The sequence below is a fragment of the Stenella coeruleoalba genome (assembly GCF_951394435.1).
Source record: "Stenella coeruleoalba genome assembly, chromosome: 7".
In the NCBI taxonomy this organism is placed as follows: domain Eukaryota; kingdom Metazoa; phylum Chordata; class Mammalia; order Artiodactyla; family Delphinidae; genus Stenella; species Stenella coeruleoalba.
This window is the reverse complement of record NC_137153.1, coordinates 95,487,617-95,510,563: the sequence shown is the minus strand read 5'-3', so window position 1 is coordinate 95,510,563 and position 22,947 is coordinate 95,487,617. Positions and strand designations below refer to the sequence as shown.

Here is a 22,947-nt window from a genome sequence, read left to right as displayed (position 1 = left end):
AACCACATTTCACAGACGATTTTTGTCCTTCATGTATTCTCACTTGGGCAGAGATGGAGGCAGTGAGCGAATAGCAATAAGGCAGCCCAGGGCCAGCTGAAGAACGGATCACGAGGAATGACAGCGGCAGCAGGTCTATCCAAACATAGCCTCAAAACCTTCAAATATCGCTAAAAGCCTCTGTGAGGCTCTCTGAATTGCATCAACAAATGAAGCTCATGAGAGAGTGATAGTCTATAAGTCAAATATCTCTGTGTGTGTGTCTGTGTAATATATATGCATATCTGCATATATCTACCTATATGGCACACATATTCACTTAGGGGAAACAGCCTGGCAATTAATTTGGAACTCAAATGACATGGTTACACATAGAGCATAATTTCTAAACACAATGTTAGTAAAACAAAATTTATTTGTAAAACAGGACCTGTTATATAAAATGGCACACAATCAAGTTATACAAAAATACAAAATTTCTTTCTGATTACAGTTCTAGTTGCAAATGATAATTAGAAAGCATTCCTGGTGGCTTCCAAACAGCTGAGATTGCGAGCATATGGAACAGGGAGCAGCAAGAGTCCATGGTGCTGGGATGGCCAAGTGAGTAGAACCTAATTTCCAATTTCAAGAATTCCACCAGGTCACTTTGGAGGGACACCTCCTAAGATAAGTAGCTCCTGTAATGTCTTCTGTTTTGATACCCATCTTCCATACTTTTGCCAAGCCTAAATTTAGTTCCCAATGTTTCTTAATGCCCACAATCTGTGTGGCTATGAAACAGAAGGTAGACTGAATTTTCCTACATGATTTGCTCTCTCACCTATTTGGATAATTGTTAGTTACATAATTATATTTATTCCATTTCAAATGATATAAAAGAGTACAATGATATCGTTTAGTGACATCACATGTTAGAATGTTAACTTCTGGAGAATTATTGTTTCAAAATAGCTACTCTCACAATATTGTTTTCTGTGATCTTGCCAAGACGTGAGCTCCTGTTTCTTTAAAAAATAAAAATAAAATAAAATTCCGGACTGTTATTGCAAATATTCTGAAAAATCAGAAATATTACATGAGCTTTGAAAAGAAACCGAGGCATTTAGCAAATTTTAGCCTAGCTAGAGTAAAGAACACGGATACTTAAAAAAAAATACAATTTACCTTTTGCAGCAATTTAAAGGTCCAACCCTTTGAAAGGAAGCACATTAGCAAACAGCTGCTTATTAAGCCCTAGTGACATTAATTGTACACATTTCCATAATACCGGTCTAATTCACTGTCTAATTCTGGTAGGAGGCAATGCTTTCTTTCAAAAGATTCTCCTTCCATGGAATGATAAAATGCTGAGGCTTTTTTTTTTTTTTGTACAGAGCCTATATTTAGTGCAATAAGTTTAAAAAATCTGCTCTGAAATATTTACTTTACATTAACAAAAATAGCTTTTTTTAAAAAAATTGTAACAAAAAGGAGTTATCGCATAAACAGATCATGAATTATTCTTAGCAAATTACACTTTTTTTTCTTAAAGCATTCACCATTACAATAAGCAGAACAATGAAATATTAGCCATTCATATCTGGTAAGCTTCAGGAATTAAAAAACCCCCCAAAACCCAAAACCCATCCCCAAACACAAAGAACGTTCAACACTTGAGGATCAAAACATTAACCAATTCTTCAGTTAAACATTGTAGAATTCTGGATACTTAATGAATTGCCAAGGAGAGGAGCACCTGCCAGTATGTTTTCAGATTTTATAGCAAGCATTTGAATAAAATGGCCATTTAGCCCTAAGCCATTGAAGTTCCTCTGAAGCAGAAGCCCAAGTACCGGAATTTTCAATGCTTTGTGTTTCATGTTTCTCTCCTTTTCTCTCCTTTTTTTATTCCTTCCAGCATTACTTAGTCTGCAAACCTATACACAGAAACTTAAAGGCTAAACTTGCTGGGTACCCCAGCTTCCTTTCAAATCAGGCACACAAATGTGTGGAGGATGCTACTAACGTCAAAATGAAAGAAAGACAAAATATAAGAGAAAAGTTTGCATAAGAAAGATTATCTACCCTTTCCTTTTTTACCTACTCTCTTATAGAAGCATTAGGGTAAACTACAAATACCTGAGGAGTTGGTTACTTTTTAATGTTGGCTGACAAATGCATGAGCTATTACGAAAATTCCCATATTGGGTCCACTTGTATGTTTCTAAAAGGAAAATGACATGGCTTCTTTGATTGGGGAAAACTGAATGGAATAACTCCTTATTTACCTGAAAGCATATGCCTAGTCTCATCCCACTAGGACTTATGCATCAGTAAAATAAGGTCTTGATTTTATGCACGCATCAGGGAAATCACCCCTGAATAAACTTTAGACAGAGAATTCGGTACAATAATTTTACCTAATTTAAATAACTAAAGTTAAAATCTCCTCTAAGTTATTAAAAATGTTAATCAGATATGAATCTTAACATTTCCATTAAGACAATTACAATTGAAAACATTAAATGACGGCAGTTGCCTTGTAAAAGCCACCCGTATGAAAGGAGTACATGTTTGACAAAAATAAGCATAAAAAAGGTATTAAATCCCTGTTCCTGTTCTCTGATTTTGGCTGATTATGTGTGTGTGTGTATATACATATACATATATATACACACATACATATACATATATACACACACCCACACACACAAATACATAGTTATGTGTATATATTGTTTTGGAATGTCAATGGGTTCCATAACGGTCGGCTAGGTTCAAGCAGAACTTGCTCCCGAAGCCTAGAAAACAAAGTCATACAGAGTATAATCTTAGACAATTACCATTAAAAGGAGATCATGAATGATGTTACAAATACACAGATGGTCACAAACAGCAATAAAGAAAAATGGATTGAGAATCCTTCTCCCCCAAACCTAAATTCCAGGGTCTGAAATTCCTGTGATTGTAGAAAGTCACACTTCCCTCTGGGTCATCTTTGAGATATGCAGAGAATTCATCTCTAGTCTATGTTGCTATAGTGCCCAGGTTTTTTCCTCCATTTTCTCTGTAAGTTTTTCCTGTATGATAGCGAGCAGATTGCCAGATGTCTCTTTCTTAAACTTCTACATCACATTTGGTAAATTTTTCTAAAATAATTTTCAAAGATTTATAGAAAGACCTTACAAACCTTCAACGTTTCCTTAACTAGTGAGGCTCTCTTAAAAAAAAAAAAAAGTCTAAGAGGAAAGCTGGAAGTACTTATGTTTAGTTTAGTGATGCCCTGTCAAATGTAAAAATTTAAACGTCGTTTTTCTGAACATTATTTTATAGACTTAAAAAAAACTCATATTAAACTATCCCATTAAGGAGGCAGACAGTGAACTCGAACAGCAGTGTTTCTACAGATGCAGCAAAATAGTTATGACGCTCTGTTAACAGAACTTTCATCTATGGGAATAACATGTGAATTAAACCAAGCAAACACAAATAAGCAATCGTAAATTCTACCAGTCCCCAAACTCTAGGAGGGAGTTTCTCAGGTACTTCTTTAGGGACACACACAAGATGGTGGTGGTATTACGGGTCAACTCTTAACATGCATACTTCGAAAGAGAGCAGATTTAGAGGTACTGATATGCTTGAAAGATCTAATTATCCTGTGAGCAACAATTCACACATCTCTCATGGGGACTTTCTGAACCACTTAAAACGTTGTTCTTAGAGATCAAATGCTACAATGTCCAAAGGACCAGAAAAACAATGCACACAGAAGATGTATTTTGGGACACGGCAGAGGGCTTTGCCATTAATCTGCAAGCAACGAACAACATAAAATAAAAGTAAAAGTGGAATGAAGATTTTAATGTGGTGTTTGAATTAAGGGACATTAATTTAAAGCTGAAAGTAATATTAGGGGGAAAAAATTTCTACATTTTTGGCTTCTGATAGAATGCCACATAACCTAGGCAATTCTCCTACTATTAATACCTATGAATCAGGGGTTTAGGTAAGAGAAGGTATATTTGCATTCTGCTCTACCACAATTCAGCTATCTTTCCCTCAAGAATAATACAGAAATACATGCCAATTCATGGTCGAAGTAGCTAGTCCTAAACCTCTAATTATTTCTCCCTTTCTTTAAATGCTTGTTACTGAAGAGTGCTTTAATGTACGCTTCAACCACTGGAAAGACAGAAAAGGGGGGGAAGGGTGGTTTACATTTTAAGATTTTATATGTCTTTTAAAAGTTTTAGGTTTGAAACCTTATTTTCTGAACAATTAGGACAACCAAGCAGTGGCAAGAAGGAAACCTTCCTCATTTTTCCAGGCTATCTTAGGGTTGGCAGAATTTTCACTGTGGTCCCCCTCAGCCCACATGAAGTAAGAGGGATGCAGAAAGAAAGGGCAGGGAGGCAAGTAACCTGACAGGAAGGATTGGTGATTAGCACCCCTTCCCTGTTCATCCAGTGCTGTCTGATGCACACTTAAAAATAAGAGTTACATGGTCATTCTACACGCTCTTACTTATGATTAGAGTGATCTGTGCCTTGGGAATATAAACATTGAAGTTTTGACTTTATCATCATCAATGCTATTAAGAGCAACACCAAAATAGGCACTGGATGGGGTTACAGAGAAGAGTTTATAGCTAAACATTCTGTTGAGGCTTTAATGTAGGTTGAATATGCAGTTATTTTGCATATACATATACCATCCCCCCATCCCCGCAATGAAGCCATTTCCTTCATTCTTACATACTTAAATGGGCTTGTTTTATACTACATATTTCTTAAGTTGGACACCTATAAATCAAACCATTTATTAAAGTATAAAGGAGAAAGAAAAGAGAGTCTTCACCTCTCCTTTTTTTGGACATTATATGCAAAAAGAAGGCACATTGTTTGAAAATTAAGTGCTTAAGGATGTAGGCAATTATATAATATTCTGAAATAAACATGTTATTTAAGAATAATACACTCGTAATACAAGCAGTAATTAGACCAATATAGCTAAAGACATCTGTCATTATGCAGTGGTGAGAATATATATGGGAAAAGCTACTCAGGATTTTCTTATACTGGTTAATTTTAAGTTGCTTTTTTCAAATGAAAGGAGAGTAGTTATATATATATCACTGACCAGAGGTAATTTATCTTTCTCACATTTAAACTGAGGCTGGAGAAGACCAGATTGTCTTTTTGAGTGGGAATGTGGGTGTAGACGGAAATAGCCTTGTTTGCTACTGAAAAATAGTTTAAGAAACAAAGAAAGTACAATCCAGGCAACAGAAGAAAAAGTCAGCAAAGGGGAAGAGACAGCAACATAAACAAACCAATATTAAAAGAAGGGGGGAATATGAATTTCAGCAAGTTGAAAGGAATTGCTATCATCACTTCTAAAATAAGTATCAAACCGTCAGTTCAAGTGCACAACCAAATGTTCAGTCCCATGAAAACTAAACACTGACAGTTAAAAAGAAAAAAATGGAAACTGCAAGTTCACCTCAGGGACAAAAATATCCCCTGCCCCGCCATGAACACTGTTCCTTTCAGCTTACTTTTACAGAAGGTGGTCTCAGTTGTGACAAGAATTCTGCCATCCAAGTGATGGGTAAACACACAAACAGAAAGAGCAGCACGTCCTGCGTGACACAGATCACAAAAGCTTCTCCTGAAGAAGTGCAGTCAGTGAAGAGAGAGAGAGAGAGGAAGTGAAAGTGAAATTCTTGGAGGGTGGCCACCTCCTCATCTCCACCTACCATCGGTTTTAGCTCTCTGGCATCAGCAACACCTCCCTTCCCAGCTTCTTTCATTGCTTTCCTGCTGTTTTCCACAAACTCCTGCAAAACAGGGACCAGATTACATAAATTCTTAGGTCCTTTCAGACTTCAGTTGGTAGATGATTTCTAAAGAATATTTACATTTCTGACTCAGTAATGGTAAATGGATGGCCTAAAAACATAGCAATAAGTAATATTTGGTACCACACAAAAGAGCAGCTAAATTTGTGGGGATGCAATCTTGATATAAAATCTTTTTTCCCACCATTCCTTGTGACAATCTCACTTAGGCTCAAAGAGATGTCAGTTCTATCTGAAAGAGAAAATACCTTTCGTTTTTTAGAAAACACTATTTTTCCACACTTAGAATATTGTTTTATTTGTTGTGTTACTTTTTCCATATCAAGGTTAAATGGAAAAGCAACAACATTTTACTCTATAAGCCTCCTCTTTAAAATAACCCTAGGAGGTAAAAGAAAGCATTGATACTACTAAGTATAGTATACTGTTTTTACCAAGCCATAAATAAGCTATTTGAAAAAAAAAAGTCTATCTGGCCTTGAGATTACTCCATAAAGCAGGAAGACAGGGAGTAACAACCAGAACCAGTGGATAGAAGTAGTTAAAATGGGATTATGCCCTGAAGGAAACATTTCTATCCTGTCAAAGTTTATGGAGTACTTCCTCGTTCAATATCCTCATCATTCTTATAGAGAAAACTAAAATAATAAAAACTATATATTTTACTCTGCTTTTCTTCAGTGGCTTAAAAAACAAAAACAAACCTCTCCTCCTAAATGCCTTAATCACACAAGAGATGATGCTTCTAGGTCAAATTCCATTATGAAAATAACAGTTATGACGCTCTGTTAGCGTCATTATAGGATTGTAATTGAGTTAGGATTATAACTGAGATTATGAAAATGTCCAAAATGTAGCTGGTAATGTTCTTAGTAAAAGAGATAATGAGTACCAAATAGGTCAGTTGAATCACTTGGAATTTTCGAGATTGAAAAAAAAAAAGAATCTAGTTTATTTATTAATACATTTATTTTAGATTTAACTAGATAAACCATGTTTCTGGAAGATGGTGTGTTATTTCAAGGTCTAATGTTTAATCTTAAATATTATCCATTCTTGAGATAGGAATATTTTATAGCTTTATTAAAACACATCTTTAATTGGGCAGCATTTGACATTGAAACTAGTATTTAAACCATTTTAGAATGGTTTCTAAATTTTTTAAAAAATTTAATTGAGGTTCTAATATAGGGAAGCTGCAGAGGTTACGTAACTATAAAGAATCTGAATATAATATCTGTGTAAAGGTTCAGATCTTGACTAATGGGAAACAATACCATCTACCAGTCATGGGTCTGATAATCTGTATTCATTACAAAACTCCTTCAGTTTGGCCTGGAATACTTAGGATAATGAGTTTTAACAGGGCTGACAGCAATAATACTTGGAAAGGTGGTGGATGGAGAAATACAGATAGGCACTACAACCTGGGAAATAAAACTTTTGCCTTTGAGTTCTGATTCAGGAAAAGGCACTTAGAAGACTAGCTGTCCAATGTTCCAGTTCAAGGGCTAAAAAAGTCGATTCAAGTGTATCTAACTGGAGAGATGGAGAGAGCAGTATGGAATAGTGTGAACTCAGGACTCTGAATGGGAAACTGCTCTAGCAAGGTAGATTTGAAATGGTCTCGTTCATGCCAAGAGGATCTTCTTCCCTGATTTCCCTAAGACTAACCTCATTCACGGGTGCTGAAGGTTTAATTCTGAATTACTCAGTTTCATATAATGGGAATTAAATACAAAGAATAGTCTACAAAATATTTATATTAGTATTTTTATGCTTAAAGCAGTAGAGGGCATTTGAGGTACTTACCATCAGCACTTTATCCATATAAAATTCTCTGCCTGGGCTCCCATCATTGTATTTTGTATCAATGGCAAAACACAAGAACAATACATCCACTACCATTTCGTAAATGGACAGGAAGCAATGAGCGACTAGGAAAGCAAAGAGGCAGACGATGATCAGAGGCAGCACCCATACTGTGTAATCTTGCTGGTAGTTGAGCAGCATAATCCCAGCCAGACCTGTGCTGCAGACTATCAGCACCTAAAGCAGAGAGAACAAAGATCACATTTAATAACCTCCTGCAGAAAACCACTATTTCTTCATCATTTGCAGACTTCTCCATTTATAAATGATGGTTGTATGAGTCCATGCCACCGCAAGTTAGAAAGCATAATCCATAAATACCCATATACATGTACATCATATAACATAAATATCATCCTTGTTGACACTAAAAATAATCAAGTTTTCCAAATGTTATGCTTGTTTCCTAAGACTTCACTTATTCAGCATCTGTGGCAATTTTTAAGATAAATGTATACATATCTTAGAAAAAAAATTATACACACTGTTAGCACTCAGAAGGAAATTATTGACATTTCAGGGTATTGCTATATATTTTTTCTAAGCATTTTTACATATATGAAATAGTATTATACAAACATATCATTAAAAGCTCTTCATTAATATTTATATATCATAAATGTTTCATAAATATCTATTCAGCTACATATTTACATTTTATGGGTGATTTAAAATTTATTTAACCATTCTCCTATACTTGGAGACATATTGTTTTCAGATATAAATAATGCTGCAACAAACACCTCTAAGAGCTTTTTCTTTGTTCCGTATTTTATTTCACATAGAATATGTGGTAAATTTAATATGATTTGCCATGAAGTGTTGATTTGGACTATTTGTGGAGAAAGAGGTTGCCAAACACACTCATGCTGTAAAAATAAAAGAAACAGCCATTTGCCTACTGTCAAGAACCACCTACTCTGATGCTTCAACACTGTACATGCAGCACTTTAAATTTTAATACTTTTTATTTCAGTTTTTCAATAACTCTATGAATGGCTTATGGCAAACATTATCACCCTCATTTTATAGATTGGGAAACATGCTTAGAGGGGCTAGCTGATCTGCCCAAGGCCACAGAGTAGAATAAAGATAAGATACCAGTCAAAATATGGTCTTATGATGCCACCACCAGTACTCTTTCCAGGTAAAAATTCAGCAAATACTTGGATACTGATATATCACCGTAACAGATTACACTGAATCCTAGCCACACTCTTCCCCAGCCCTTTACCTGGCCTAGCGTCAAGCTTTAAATAACAAAAGAAAAGAAAGAGTTCTCTAGAACCACAGCAGCCTTTCCTTGCCCAGTGCTGAGGACAGGCAGACTGAGAATTCTTCTTTTGCCTTTCCCTCACTATTTATCAACACCAAAACATCTCTCATTCACCATTATCTTAACCAGGAATTATAATGCATCAGAAGATGTATTGGTTAAGCTATAAATTGATCCCTCTCTCAGATGATTTTAGGGAGCAAATCTGGGTCTGCTCCCCTCTCATCATTTTTTGTGGCAATATACCTATGAATCTTCTCTCACAGTGACTTATTTTCTGGGGTGATGTCCACAAATAGCTAATTAGGTCCATTTTTTTTCCCCTCTTCTGTTTCAATTTTAGGATGAGTTATTTCTTATACTCTTCTTCAATGTTTTTACATCCACCCTATGGGAGAACTCAGCTGCTTTACACTCTCTCTATGGCACTAAAAGTTAAACCACATTTGAAATGTTAAAGTCAATTATAGGCAGAAGATGTGGCTCAGACAAGTAGATGCTGAGACAAAAACTGTTAAGGTAGAATACTGTCACATGAGAACCAACTTCAAAAACTAGTGACATTTAGCTTAAAAAGTCAATTTAATAATTTACTCCCCAATTTAATTTAATAATTACTCCCCAATATAATGAAAGGGTATCATGCACTCATTCAAGCAGAGGATACATTAGTGGTTCTCAAACTATTAGAGGGGCTGGAAATCCCTTGGGGAGTTTGTGAATAATGCAGATTCCTGGGTCCTGCCCCCAGAGAATCTGATTGGTTTGATTTAATATGAAGCTTAGCAATATTCATTTTCAAAGAACCCTCGGGTGATTCTTAGAAAGTCCACAGCCTATAAGGAGTACTGCTCTATATCACTGATCTCCATGGTAGAGCACACATAGCCCAGAGAAGGTTCAAGAGAATCACCTGGGACTTTTATTTGTATTTCCCATACGTTTAAAATTTTACACTTTATAAAGCATATATTAGTGAAAGCTATACATACGTCATTAATAAATAAATGTAAATATATTGGGGAAATGTGCTCAAATCATTTTTTGGTAATAGGATGTTTGATTTTAAAGGTTTAGACATTCTTGTTATAAAGGATAAATTATTTGTGATGCAGTAGAAGAGATTCATACACAGAGTAGGATGTGAGAAGCAGGAAGAAAAGGATGCTGGTTTTGGAGTCAGAAAGATGTAGGACTGAATCAGTTAGAACTTCTTAGTTTTGTGACTCTAAGGAAGTTCACTTAACTTTTCTGAGATTGTTTTTCCATCTTTAAGAGAGACACAATAGGACATACATCCCGTAATTGTTAAAATAAGCATTCTGAAAGCATTTAACATAGTGACTGGCAAACTTAGCTTCTTTCTTTCTTTTTTTTTTTTTTGTCATCATAAATCTTGCATTTATGATGCCCTTTTCCCCCATGGAACCCATGTTTTGAAAGATTTTGTTTACCAACAAAATAGCATCAACAAATAACTCATATTTTCATTTTCTAATAATTGAAGCCAGATTAAATTGTCAGCTAGAACATCTAATTGTCATAAAAAGTATTATCAAATAGAGGTAAAATAATTTCAAACAGAAGCAAAGAAACAAGATTTGGGGGAATTTTTTGGTATAGTTTTATTGGCAATAAATATGCAGTATGCAATATTTATTAGACTTAAAATGCAATACCTATTAGACTTAAAAATGTTTAAAAAGCTTCTAAATCACTATTCTTAATCTTTGAGGACCCTGTAGGCCAGTGATCATAGGTCACAAGCCACTAAACTAGAGGAGCTAAGGTCTCTTCCAAATCTAATTTACCATTCCATAAAATCATTGGGGCTTCATAGAAATGGAATACATGACACTGTCTTTTGTTTTCTTTCTAAAATCAAGATTTTGAAAATTAAATTTAAAATTTTGAGATATTATGAATTCACGTGCAGTTATAAAAAGTAACAGAACGATTCCATGTACCCATTACCCAGTTCCCTTCAATGGAAACACCTTGCAAAATTACAGTACAAAGTCACAACCCAGATATTCATACTGGTACGACAAAGATACAGAACATTTCCATCACCACAAGCATCCTTCGCTTTAACCTTTTATAGATATTCCTACTTCCCCCCTCCCCTATCACTAACTGGGTGACCACATATATGGTCTCCATTTCTACTGATATAATATTGTCATTTCAAGAACGTTATATAAATGGAATCATACAGCACTTCATCTTCTGGGATTGGCATTTTTCACTCAGCATAATTCCCTCAAGATTCATCCAAGTTGTTCCATGTACTAGTAGTTTGTTCCTGACACTTTCATAATGTTTATTATGATCTACCTAGTTGAACTATCTGATCAAAAACTATTTCTGCATACTAGTAGCCATTAATTTCATTAATTGTAATGAAAGAAACTCTTTAAAAGATTTATTGTATTCTGTGATCAGAACTATATTTTTGGAAAAGGAAAACAAGAATTTATCTTAGTACATTGGAAACCCAGAAGTTTTTTTTCCTCTTATCTTTCTCCTTTTTTGATTTCTCAATTTAAAAAGTGTTTACCTTTCATGGTTTTAAAAGTCTTGTTTTTACAACATTAGAAATATTATGTTATTCAAAATTATATTTTTCTGGAAAGCAACTTGGAAATATGTATCAAAAATCCTATTATGTATTTGAACTCATTAATTCTACTTCTAGGATTCTGGCCTCAGGAAATAGGTATTAATGTGGGCAAGAACTGGTATGCAAAAGTTTCACTTTATAATAGTAAAAAATTGAGAAAAGTTCAACTGTAAAAAAACCAAAAGAACCCAGAGGCTTCATTAAATAAATGATACAACAACTATATAGACATTTTTAATAAAATGAGAAATGCTCATAATATAACACGAAGTGAAAAAAGGGATACAAAACTTCCTTTTCTACCAGATTTTAAATTCTCTTTATTGACTAGTATATAAGCAGCACCCAGATTAGCCCCTAGTACATTACCAGTAGGCACTCTATAAATATTTGTTGAATGACTAAAAGGTTATGATAAATCTAAAGAAAAAATTTTGACAGGTCATTAGGTTGCTGAAAAACTCAAAGCCAATTTTAAAACACTGTATTTTATCCTGTATATATTTTTCCATTACAAGAGAAATGCATACTTAATATAGAAACTTTATCATATAAAGTTTATCAACTTTATCAAAGTTTCTATCATATCATAGAAACTTTACCATTATATGATAAAGTGGGGGGAGGTGCTTGGAATCACTCATATTTTCAGTATTTCAAAGCAATAGTTATTAAAAATATTTTGAGATATTAATTTTCTTTCTCTTTCTTACGCACATTTTTATGCACATTTTAAAATGGTTCTGTGATGGTCTAGTAGTTTTATTCAGCTTTTCCACTTATTATACACATTATCACATTATAAACTCAATAAAATACATGGTTTAGGGAATTCCTTGGTGGTCCAGTGGTTAGGACTTGGCGTTTTCACTGCCATGGGCCTGGGTTCAATCCCTGGTTGGGGAACTAAGATGCTACAAGCCACACGGCGTGGCCAAAAAAAATTTAAAAAGTTAAACAAATAAAATAAAAAAACAGGGTTTAAGAGGTGAATAGTCTGTTGATTATTATTTCCAACCTTTACTGTCAGGCAGTAGATTGTTTACAATTAGTCACTACTGTAAGTAATGCTGTATTTAGAATTATCTCCAGTAGTTTACAATCATCAGAATCAAAAGGCTTTAGGCGGGAAAAAAAAAGGCAGCCCAGGGACAAAATTAATGTCAGTTGAGGCAATTATAGCGCACAGTGATTAAAAACTTTGAAGTCAGACAGATCTGAGTCTGAACTCCAGCTCTGCCACATTCGAGTTTTCTAAATTTGGACAACCTACTTAGCTCTCTAAACTTTGGTTTCCTTTGCTGTAAAATGAAGATAATAGTAGTAGGTCTCCTTACAGGGGAGGACCAAATATAACACTTCACATAAAGCACTGCCCTCAGTACCTGGTACTCAGCAAGTGTCTCAATCAGAGTTACTAAAATTATCATCGTGATCAAATGTTGCCACTTGGTATAATTTTCTCCCTTATTCTCTATATGTCTTCTTATTTCGCTTTTATTTTAATTGCTCTGCATTATATATGTTTTTATTTGAAGTTGCTTCATATCTTTCTTAGCAGTAGGGGTCAATTATAAATACATAAAAAATGAACAAAAAAATCTGAAGCCTTCCTGAGTTAGTCATATAGCACATAAATAATAGCAATGGTTACTGACAGGGTCAGACCTGTACTCATTCGTTAACATGAATTAACTCATTCAATTTTTACTATAAAAATTATCCTCTTATTGTTAAAACATGACAAAAAAACAAATCCAGGAGTCATAATGTACGTTTAATTACAAATTTTCAAAATAACTATCTGTATGGTTTTATAATTCTTTTTAGATGACAATTGCCTGAGAACTTAAAACTACATTACACAGTGCTAATCAATGCCTTTCTACCTCAAATATTTAATTCCCTTTCAAAAACATTTTAAAGGCACAGTGGTTGGAGTAACTTAAGTGTTCAGCAGTAAGAGAACAGCATTTCATGGAACAGTGGCCATCATGATAATGAGTAATTATGAAGATTATCAAAGTAATGCAAAAAATATATATGACAGAATATGAAGTGAAAATAGCAGAAGAAATAGCTATGTATACCAGGATTGTTATACTATAGAAATATAAGCCTGTGAAAAAACACTGGGAGGGAATATAAAAATAAGTTATTAGGTTATAGTGGTGGTGCCGTTTTCTTAACTCAATTTTTCAAATTTTCTGAGTATTTTATGGTTTGAAATATAGATACAAAGATAAAGTGAGTCCTCAATTATAATGTTATCTAATATTTTGCAGATTTTAATAGCACAGAATAGAAAAACACTTTTGAGGACAGTTAGGTCTCATTCCCTAACAGCTCTATTTTAAGGGGTTTATATATAGTAACGATGACGGCTAATATTCATCAAGAACTTGCAATGTATCAAGCACTATCTTAGGTACCCTACAAGTATTAATCAGTCTAACCCTCACAGTTCTAGGGGTTTGGCACTATTATTACCCCAATTTCACAAATGGACAAACCGAGGCACAGAGTGGTTATATACCCTGCCTCAGGTCACACAGCTAGTCAGGCCAGGATTTAAATCCAGGCAGTCAGGCTCCAGATGCAGTGCCCCTAACCATTACATGGACTGTTTCTTAATTCAAAATATGTAATGGGCAAATTACTTAACTGCTCTGTGCCTCAGTTTCCCCATCTATAACATGAAGATAATAACAGTACTTCCTTTACAAATTTATTACGAGGATTAAATGAGCACAATACATGTAAAGTACTCAGAACAGTGCTTGACACATATTAAGGGTTTTATAAGTGCTTGCTGTATATTATGTGAGTTTTAGGTTTTTTGTGGGCTACATATATTTTTGAAATTAAAGAGCAACTATACGCATATGCAAAAATTTACTGTCTGTCTCAGATAATACACTTGGTCTTCTTACCTTGCCTAGGAATAACATGAAATCCCCCACTGTGTTGATGGCAGCTACTCGCAAAGCATTCTCCACGAGAATGACAAAGGCGTCCTTCGCTGAGGTGCAGAAGTTGGTGCTGTTGATAGCTGTGGCTGTGTATGCGTTCTGGACAAAAGCAAAAACAATTTTTCATCAGTACATGTAACCTTTAAGATTTAAACCAAACATAGTTAAAGCATAGCTTGTGAAACTAGTTCACAGTTAAACCCATGGCTTTGGTGAGGTACAGATTTAGATTAAGCTCAAGGAAATCTGAGACATTAAAAAAAAAACCTGATAGGGTAACGAGAGCTTCTCATTTAGCCTAGCTTAGGTCCTTTAAAAACACTGATATTTATTAAAACACACATAAACCTTTCCAATATCCATTAACTTCTTCCATGTACTAGTAAATCAAACCATAATTTAAACTTTCCTAGATATCTTGGGTTCATTACCATGCATATCAGTGATGCATTATTACCACTTCAGTGATGCTTTAAAAGCTACACACACACACACACACACACACACACACACACACACACACACACACACACACACACACACACAAAGCCATCAGATTGCTGTGCTGCTTTATCTGGAACCCTTCCTCCTTGGTACTTTCTTCCATGCTGTCTTATCTCATAGTTCTTGCAATAGACAGCTGTTTGCTGCCGATCTTATACCCCTCCCTCCTGGGGCAGGATGCTAAATTCCCTTTAAGAAAACAGACCTTCCCCATTCTCTTGGAGTCTGAGTGAGACTGACACTACCTCCAGCTCTTGGGGTGGGCCTTGGTTGATGTAAGCCAATCAACATGTTCTACCTACAACGATTCAGGGATTCGTACATAAACTAATCAGAGCCTATGAAAGTAAAAGATGTTCCCTGGGGCTTCCAGGGGGAAAAAAAGAAGTTTCCTTTCTCTTCCATAGGTGCTCCTGACAGAGCAGCTCTCTCATTTTTCTGGACAGCAAGGTGTGAGGGTACGAATTGCCATGGCTGTTTTGCCAACATAATGGAAGTCAGAACAGGGAGAGGAACCAGGTACTCGCATTGGGTGACAATGTTTGCAAGATCAGGAACTAGCCAGATTCTGGACTTCTTAGTTATTGAAGCTAATAAATTGCTAAGAATCTCTCCCTTCTTCTCTCTCCCCCACCCCCTTCTCACTCTTGCTCTTTTTTAGGCCAGACTGAGTTGGTTTTCTGTCCCTTGTAGTACTGAGTCCCCAGCTGACATACTTTTATTAAATCATACCTGCTTCTGCTGCCCCATGTTTTCCTTGACCACTCAGACTTTTTCCTTCTTTTTTACATTGCATTCTAGAACAGCATTGGCATTTTCAGGGAAATGTGAATAAGTAACATAACATGAAATATGTCTGAGTCTTAGAAGGGAACGTATATGTACTTTGTAACTAAAACTTACGGTTCTAACCAAGAGGGAGGGAACCCAGCCCCCACCATCAACAGCCAAGAGGATTAAAGTTTTACTGAGCTCTGCCCACCAGCGCAACAGTCAGCTCTACCTACCACCAGTCCCTCCCATCAGGAAACTTACACAAGCCTTTTAAATAGCCTCATCCACGAGAGGGCAGACAGCAGAAGCAAGAAGAACTACAATCCTGTGGCCTGAGGAACAAAAACCACATTCACAGAAAGATAGACAAGATGAAAAGGCAGAGGGCTATGTACCAGATGAAGGAACAAGATAAAACTCCAGAAAAACAACTAAATGAAGTGGAGATAGGCAACCTTCCAGAAAAACAATTCAGGATAATGATAGTGAAGATGATCCATGACCTCGGAAAAAGAAGGGAGGCAAAGATCGAGAAGATGCAAGAAATGTTTAACAAAGACCTAGAAGAATTAAAGAACAAACAAACAGAGATGAACAATACAATAATTGAAATGAAAACTACACTACAAGGAATCAATAGCAGAATAACTGAGGCAGAAGAACAGATAACTGACCTGGAAGACAGAATGGTGGAATTCACTGCCATGGAACAGAATAAAGAAAAAAGAATGAAAAGAAATGAAGACAGCCTAAGAGACCTCTGGGACAACATTAAATGCAACAATATCCGCATTATAAGGGTCCCAGAAGGAGAAGAGAGAGAGAAAGGACCAGAGAAAATATTTGAAGAGATTATAGTCGAAAATTTCCCTAACATGGGAAAGGCAATAGCCACCAAGTCCAGGAAGTGCAGCGAGTCCCACACAGGACAAACCCAAGGAGAAACACACTGAGACACATAGTAATCAAATTGGCAAAAATTAAAGACAAAGAAAAATTATTGAAAGCAGCAAGGGAAAAACAACAAATAACATACAAGGGAACTCCCGTAAGGTTAACAGCTGATTTCTCAGCAGAAACACTACAAGCCAGAAGGGAGTGGCATGATAGCCTTAAAGTGATGAAAGGGAAGAACCTACAGCCAAGATTACTCTACCTAGCAAGGATCTCATTCAGATTCGATGGAGAAATCAAAAGCTTCACACAAGCAAAAGCTAAGAGAATTCAGCACCACCAAACCAGCTCTACAATAAATGCCAAAGGAACTTCTCTAAGTGGGAAACACAAGAGAAGAAAAGGACCTACAAAAACAAACCCAAAACAACTAAGAAAATGGTCATAGGAACATACATATCGATAATTACCTTAAACATGAATGGATTAAATGCTCCAACCAAAAGACACAGGCTTGCTGAATGGATATGAAAACAAGACCCATATATATGCTGTGTAAAAAAGACCCACTTCAGATCTAGGGACACATACAGACTGAAAGTGAGGGGATGGAAAAAGATATTCCATGCAAATGGAAATCAAAAGAAAGCTAGAGTAACAATACTCATATAAAATAGACTTTAAAATAAAGAATGTTACAAGAGACAAGGAAGGACACTACATAATGATCAAGGGATCAATCCAAGAAGAAGATATAACAATTATAAATAAGTATGCACCCAACATAGGAGCACCTCAATACATAAGGCAACTGGTAACTGCTCTAAAAGAGGAAATAGACAGTAACACAATAATAGTGGGGGACTTTAACACCACACTTACACCAATGGACAGATCATCCAAACAGAAAATTAATAAGGAAACACAAGCCTTAAATGACACAATAGACCAGAAGATTTAATTGATATTTATAGGACATTTCTTCAGAAAACAGCAGATTACACTTTCTTCTCAAGTGCGCACGGAACATTCTCCAGGATCGATCACATCTTGGGTCACAAATCAAGCCTCAGTAAATTAAAAAAAACTGAAATCATTTCAAGATCTTTTCTGACCACAATGCTATGAGATTAGAAATTAATTACGGGGAAAAAAACGTAAAAAACACAAACACATGGAGGCTAAACAATACGTTACTAAATAACCAAGAGGTCACTGAAGAAATCAGAAAGGAAATCAAAAAATACTTAGAGGCAAATGACAATGAAAACATGATGATCCAAAACCTATAGGATGCAGCAAAAGCAGTTCTAAGAGGGAAGTTTATAGCTATACTAGCCTACCTCAAGAAAAAAGAAAAATCTCAAATAAACAATCGAACCTTACACCTAAAGGAACTAGAGAAAGAAGAACAAACAAAACCCAAAGTTGGCAGAAGGAAAGAAATCATAAAGATCAGAGCAGAAATAAATGAAATAGCAGCAAAGAAAACAATAGCAAAGATCAATAAAACCAAAAGCTGGTTCTTTGAGAAGATAAACAAAATTGATAAACCATTAGCCAGACTCATCAAGAAAAAGAGGGAGAGGACTCAAATCAATTAAATTAGAAATGAAAATGGAGAAGTTACAACAGACATGGCAGAAATACAAAGCATCCTAAGAGAATACTATAAGCAACTCTATGCCAACAAAATGGACAACCTGGAAGAAATGGACAAATTCTTAGAATGGTATAACCTTCCAAGAGTGAACCAGGAAGATATAGGAAATATGAACAGACCAATCACAAGTAATGAAATTGAAACTGTGATTAAAAATCTTCCAACAAACAAAAGTCCAGGACCAGATGGCTTCACAGGTGAATTCTATCAAACATTTAGAGAAGAGCTAACACCCATCCTTCTCAAACTCTTCCAAAAAATTACAGAGGAAGGAACGCTCCCAAACTCATTCTATGAGGCCACCATCACCCTGACACCAAAACCAAAGATACTACAAAAAGAAAAAGAAAATTACAGACCAATATCACTGATGAATATAGATGCAAAAATCCTCAACAAAATACTAGCAAACAGAATCCAGCAACACATTAAAAGGATCATACACCATGATCAAGTGGGATTTATCCCAGGGATGCAAGGATTCTTCAATATATGAAAATCAATCAATGTGATACACCACATTAACAAATTGAAGAATAAAAACCATATGATCATCTCAAGAGATGCCGAAAAAGCTTTTGACAAAATTCAACACCCATTTATAATAAAAACTCTCCAGAAAGTGGGCATAGAGGGAACCTACCTCAAGATAATAAGGGCCATATATGACAAACCCACAGCAAACATCATTCTCAATGGTGAAAAACTGAAAGTATTTCCTCTAAGATCAGGAACAAGACAAGGATGTCCACTCTCACCACTATTATTCAACATAGTTTTGGAAGTCCTAGTCATGGCAATCAGAAGAGAAAAAGAAATAAAAGGAATACAAATTGGAAAAGAAAAAGTAAAACTGTCAGTGTTTGCTGACATGATACTATACATAGAGAATCCTAAAGATGCCACAAGAAAACTACTAGAGCTAATCAATGAATTTGGTAAAGTTGCAGGATACAAAATTAATGCACAGGAAACTCTTGCACTCCTATACACTAATGATGAAAAATCTGAAAGAGAAATTAAGGAAACACTCCCATTTACCACTGCAACAAAAAGAATAAAATAACTAGGAATAAACCTGCCTATGGAGACAAAATACCTGTATGCAGAAAACTATAAGACACTGATGAAAGAAATTAAAGATGATACCAACAGATGGAGAGATAGACCATGTTCTTGGATTGGAAGAATCAATATTGTGAAATGACTATACTCCCCAAAGCAATCTACAGATTCAATGCATCCCTATCAAATTACCAATGGCATTTTTTTATGGCGCTAGAACAAAAAATCTTAAAATTTGTATGGACACACAAAGGACCCCGAATAGCCAAAGCAGTCTTGAGGGAAAAAAACGGAGCTGGAGGAATCAGACTCCCTGACTTCAGACTATACTACAAAGCTACAGTCATCAAGACAATATGGTACTGGCACCAAAACAGAAACATAGATCAATGGAACAAGACAGAAAGCCCAGAGATAAACCCACACAACTATGGTCAACTAATCTATGACAAAGGAGGCAAGGATATACAAAGACAGTCTCTTCAATAAGTGGTGCTGGGAAAACTGGACAGCTACATGTAAAAGAATGAAATTAGAACACTCCCTAACACCATATACAAAACTAAACTCAAAATGGATTCGATACCTAAATGTAAGGCCAGACACTATAAAACTCTTAGAGGAAAACATAGGCAGAACACTCTATGACATAAATCACAGCAAGATCCTTTTTTGGCCCGCCTCCTAGAGAAATGGAAATAAAAACAAAAATAAACAAATGGGACCTAATCAAACTTAAAAGCTTTTGCACAGCAAAGGAAAACATAAACAAGACAAAAAGACAACCCTCAAAATGGGAGAAAATATTTGCAAATGAATCAACTGACAAAGGATTAATCTCTAAAATATATAAACAGCTCATGCAGCTCAATATTAAAGAAACAAACAACCCAATCCAAAAATGGGCAGAAGACCTAAATAGACATTTCTCCAAAGACATACAGATTGCCAAGAAGCACATGAAAAGCTGCTCAACATCACTAATTATTAGAGAAATGCAAATCAAAACTTCAGTGAGGTATCAACTCACACCAGTTAGAATGGGCATAATCAGAAAATCTACAAATAACAAATGCTGGAGAGGGTGTGGGTAAAAGTGAACCCTCTTGCACTGTTGGTGGGAATGTAAATTGATACAGCCACTATGGAGAACAGTATGGAGGTTCCTTAAAAAACTAAAAATACAATTACCATATGATCCAGCAATCCCACTACTGAGCATATACCCAGAGAAAACCATAATTCAAAAAGACACATGCACACCAATGTTCCTTGCAGCACTATTTACAATAGCCAGGTCATGGAAGCAACCTACATGCCCATCGACAGACGAATGGATAAAGAAGTTGTGATACATATACACAATGGAATATTACTCAGCCATAAAAAGGAACGAAATTGGGTCATTTGTTGAGACGTGGATGGATCTAGAGACTGGCATACAGAGTGAAGTAAGTCAGAAAGAGAAAAAAAATATCGTATATTAACGCATGTATGTGGAACCTAGAAAAATGGTACAGATGAACCAGTTTGCAGGGCAGAGTTGAGACACAGATGTAGAGAACAAATGTATGGACACCAAGGGGGGAAAGCCACGGGGGGGTGGGGGTGGGGGGGTGATGAATTGGGTGATTGGGATTGACATGTATACACTGATGTGTATAAAACTGATGACTAATATAAACCTGCTGTATAGAAAAATAAATAAAATTCAAAAATTCAAAAAAACCCCATAAAACTAATACTAAACTTTCTTTGGGTTATTTGTATGGAAATATGTTAATATAAATGTTTCAGACATTACATGAGATTCCTAGAAATCTTATATGTTCTGGTATAATGTTATAAGTCATAATTCTAGTTATTACTTTAAAATGTGTATCTCAGAAATAACTAAATTTCCTTGTCAATTGCATTATTACGAACTTTCATTAAACCTTTAACTGTGGTCATTTTTAAGTCTTTTGTCATTTACACACAATTCTAGGTGTACTCTGATGGTTTTGCAAAAATGTTCCTATAAAAGGGTTTCATCTTCAAGGAATGCATGGAAAAGACTCTGACAAGTACAGGTTTCTGGTAAGTGACTATACTGCTGAACTGAATGAATAAGCATTTTCAGAAATCTAATGGAAAACTGATGAGTTCATAAAAGTGCTAACAAAAGATCAAGATGAAAAAAAATTACATGGGACTGAGTGAACTGATGAGGATGATTATAATTTTTGTGACTTTCTGCTTGAATAAAAAAATGTGAAAAAAATACAATGATGTATATATTCATGTATACACATTTAGTGATTTGTGGATTTGGTGTTTTTCATCATTATAATAATAATTTCCTTTTGACAAAAAAAAAAAACCAAAAAACTTACGGTCCTGAGAAATTTTTGGTTTTGTGCTGACTTAAGAAATTGTTGGTGAGTCCAAAATATGGAAGTTGTTGGAAAACTGCAGGACACGAAGGGCTTACTTTACACTGTGTTGTCTGAAAAGTTTTAAACATTGAGCCCAGGAGAGATGGTCTTTAATTTATGAATGTTCCAACTGTACGCGTGTTAGTTATTAAGAACCTGGTATGAAGATGAGGCTTGAGTTATCAAAAATTTAGCTTGCCATTATATGCTTAATTTTATTGGTTAAAAATGCAGAACTTTTCAGGGCCAAGGAGAGAGTACTGTACTGAGTAGGTCACTACTTGTGGTTCATAAACTTTTTACAGTAATGGAGCAGCAAGAAATTATGTTGCTCTTTGAGAAATATAGTATGATTTTGATATATGAAATTCCATCATACAAATTGGCATAACATCACAATATATTACTATATCAGGTTTGTAGGTCTTCTTATCTTGAAAGTTAATATATACAACATTTTAAGGAAATCATACTATTAAATTGTCCTGGTAACATTCATTTGCTGCTTGCTCACTTATACTGTCATCTGCCAGTGTTTCCTATCAGTTAAAAGGCAGCAGGCACCTAACTGCAGTGGTTCACATTTTTTCATCTTCTACAAAGCTTCTTTTGAAACATTCTGCCAAAGGCCTCATGACATCGAAATAAACTATACTTTTGATCTTGTATAATAGTAACTCGGCTGAAAAATGATAAAGAACTTCCCAAGCCTGATCTATTCTCAAAGAACCCAGATTGTTCCCACTTCTCACCAGTTCCCTATGTACTCAAGAAAAAACCCTATTTAACAATTTATTCTAGAGAAGAGGTTTTCAAACTACCACCTGTGGGCTAAATCTGTACTTCTGTACATAAGTTTTATTGGAAAACAGCCATGTTCATTTGTTTACAAACTGTTTTGGCTGTTTCCATGTTATGATGGCAGAACTGAGCAATTGTGGCAGGGACTATATGGCCCACAAAGCCAAAAATATTCACTGTCTGGTCCTTTGCAGAAAAACTTTGCTGACCCTGACTCTAGAGTAATGCCAAGAATCAATAC

General features: G+C 35.4%; 1 protein-coding gene across 2 annotated transcripts in view; it reads right to left on the bottom strand.

Annotated features, from left to right (window-relative positions):
• Positions 1 to 397: 397 nt before the first annotated feature.
• The window catches only part of SLC44A1 (solute carrier family 44 member 1), a 166,856-nt gene continuing 144,306 nt past the window's right edge, over positions 398 to 22,947 (bottom strand). The window contains exons 13-16 of one of the 2 annotated variants that reach the window (XM_079926901.1): positions 14,550 to 14,687; positions 7,658 to 7,894; positions 5,744 to 5,824; positions 398 to 2,783 (exon numbers count right to left, since the gene is read on the bottom strand). In XM_079926901.1, coding sequence (XP_079783027.1) covers positions 2,760 to 2,783; positions 5,744 to 5,824; positions 7,658 to 7,894; positions 14,550 to 14,687 — 480 coding nt within the window. In that variant the 3' untranslated portion in view covers positions 398 to 2,759. Of the gene's footprint in view, positions 2,784 to 5,077; positions 5,825 to 7,657; positions 7,895 to 14,549; positions 14,688 to 22,947 lie in introns of those variants that run through there. The other variant, XM_079926900.1, reaches the window with a different exon arrangement.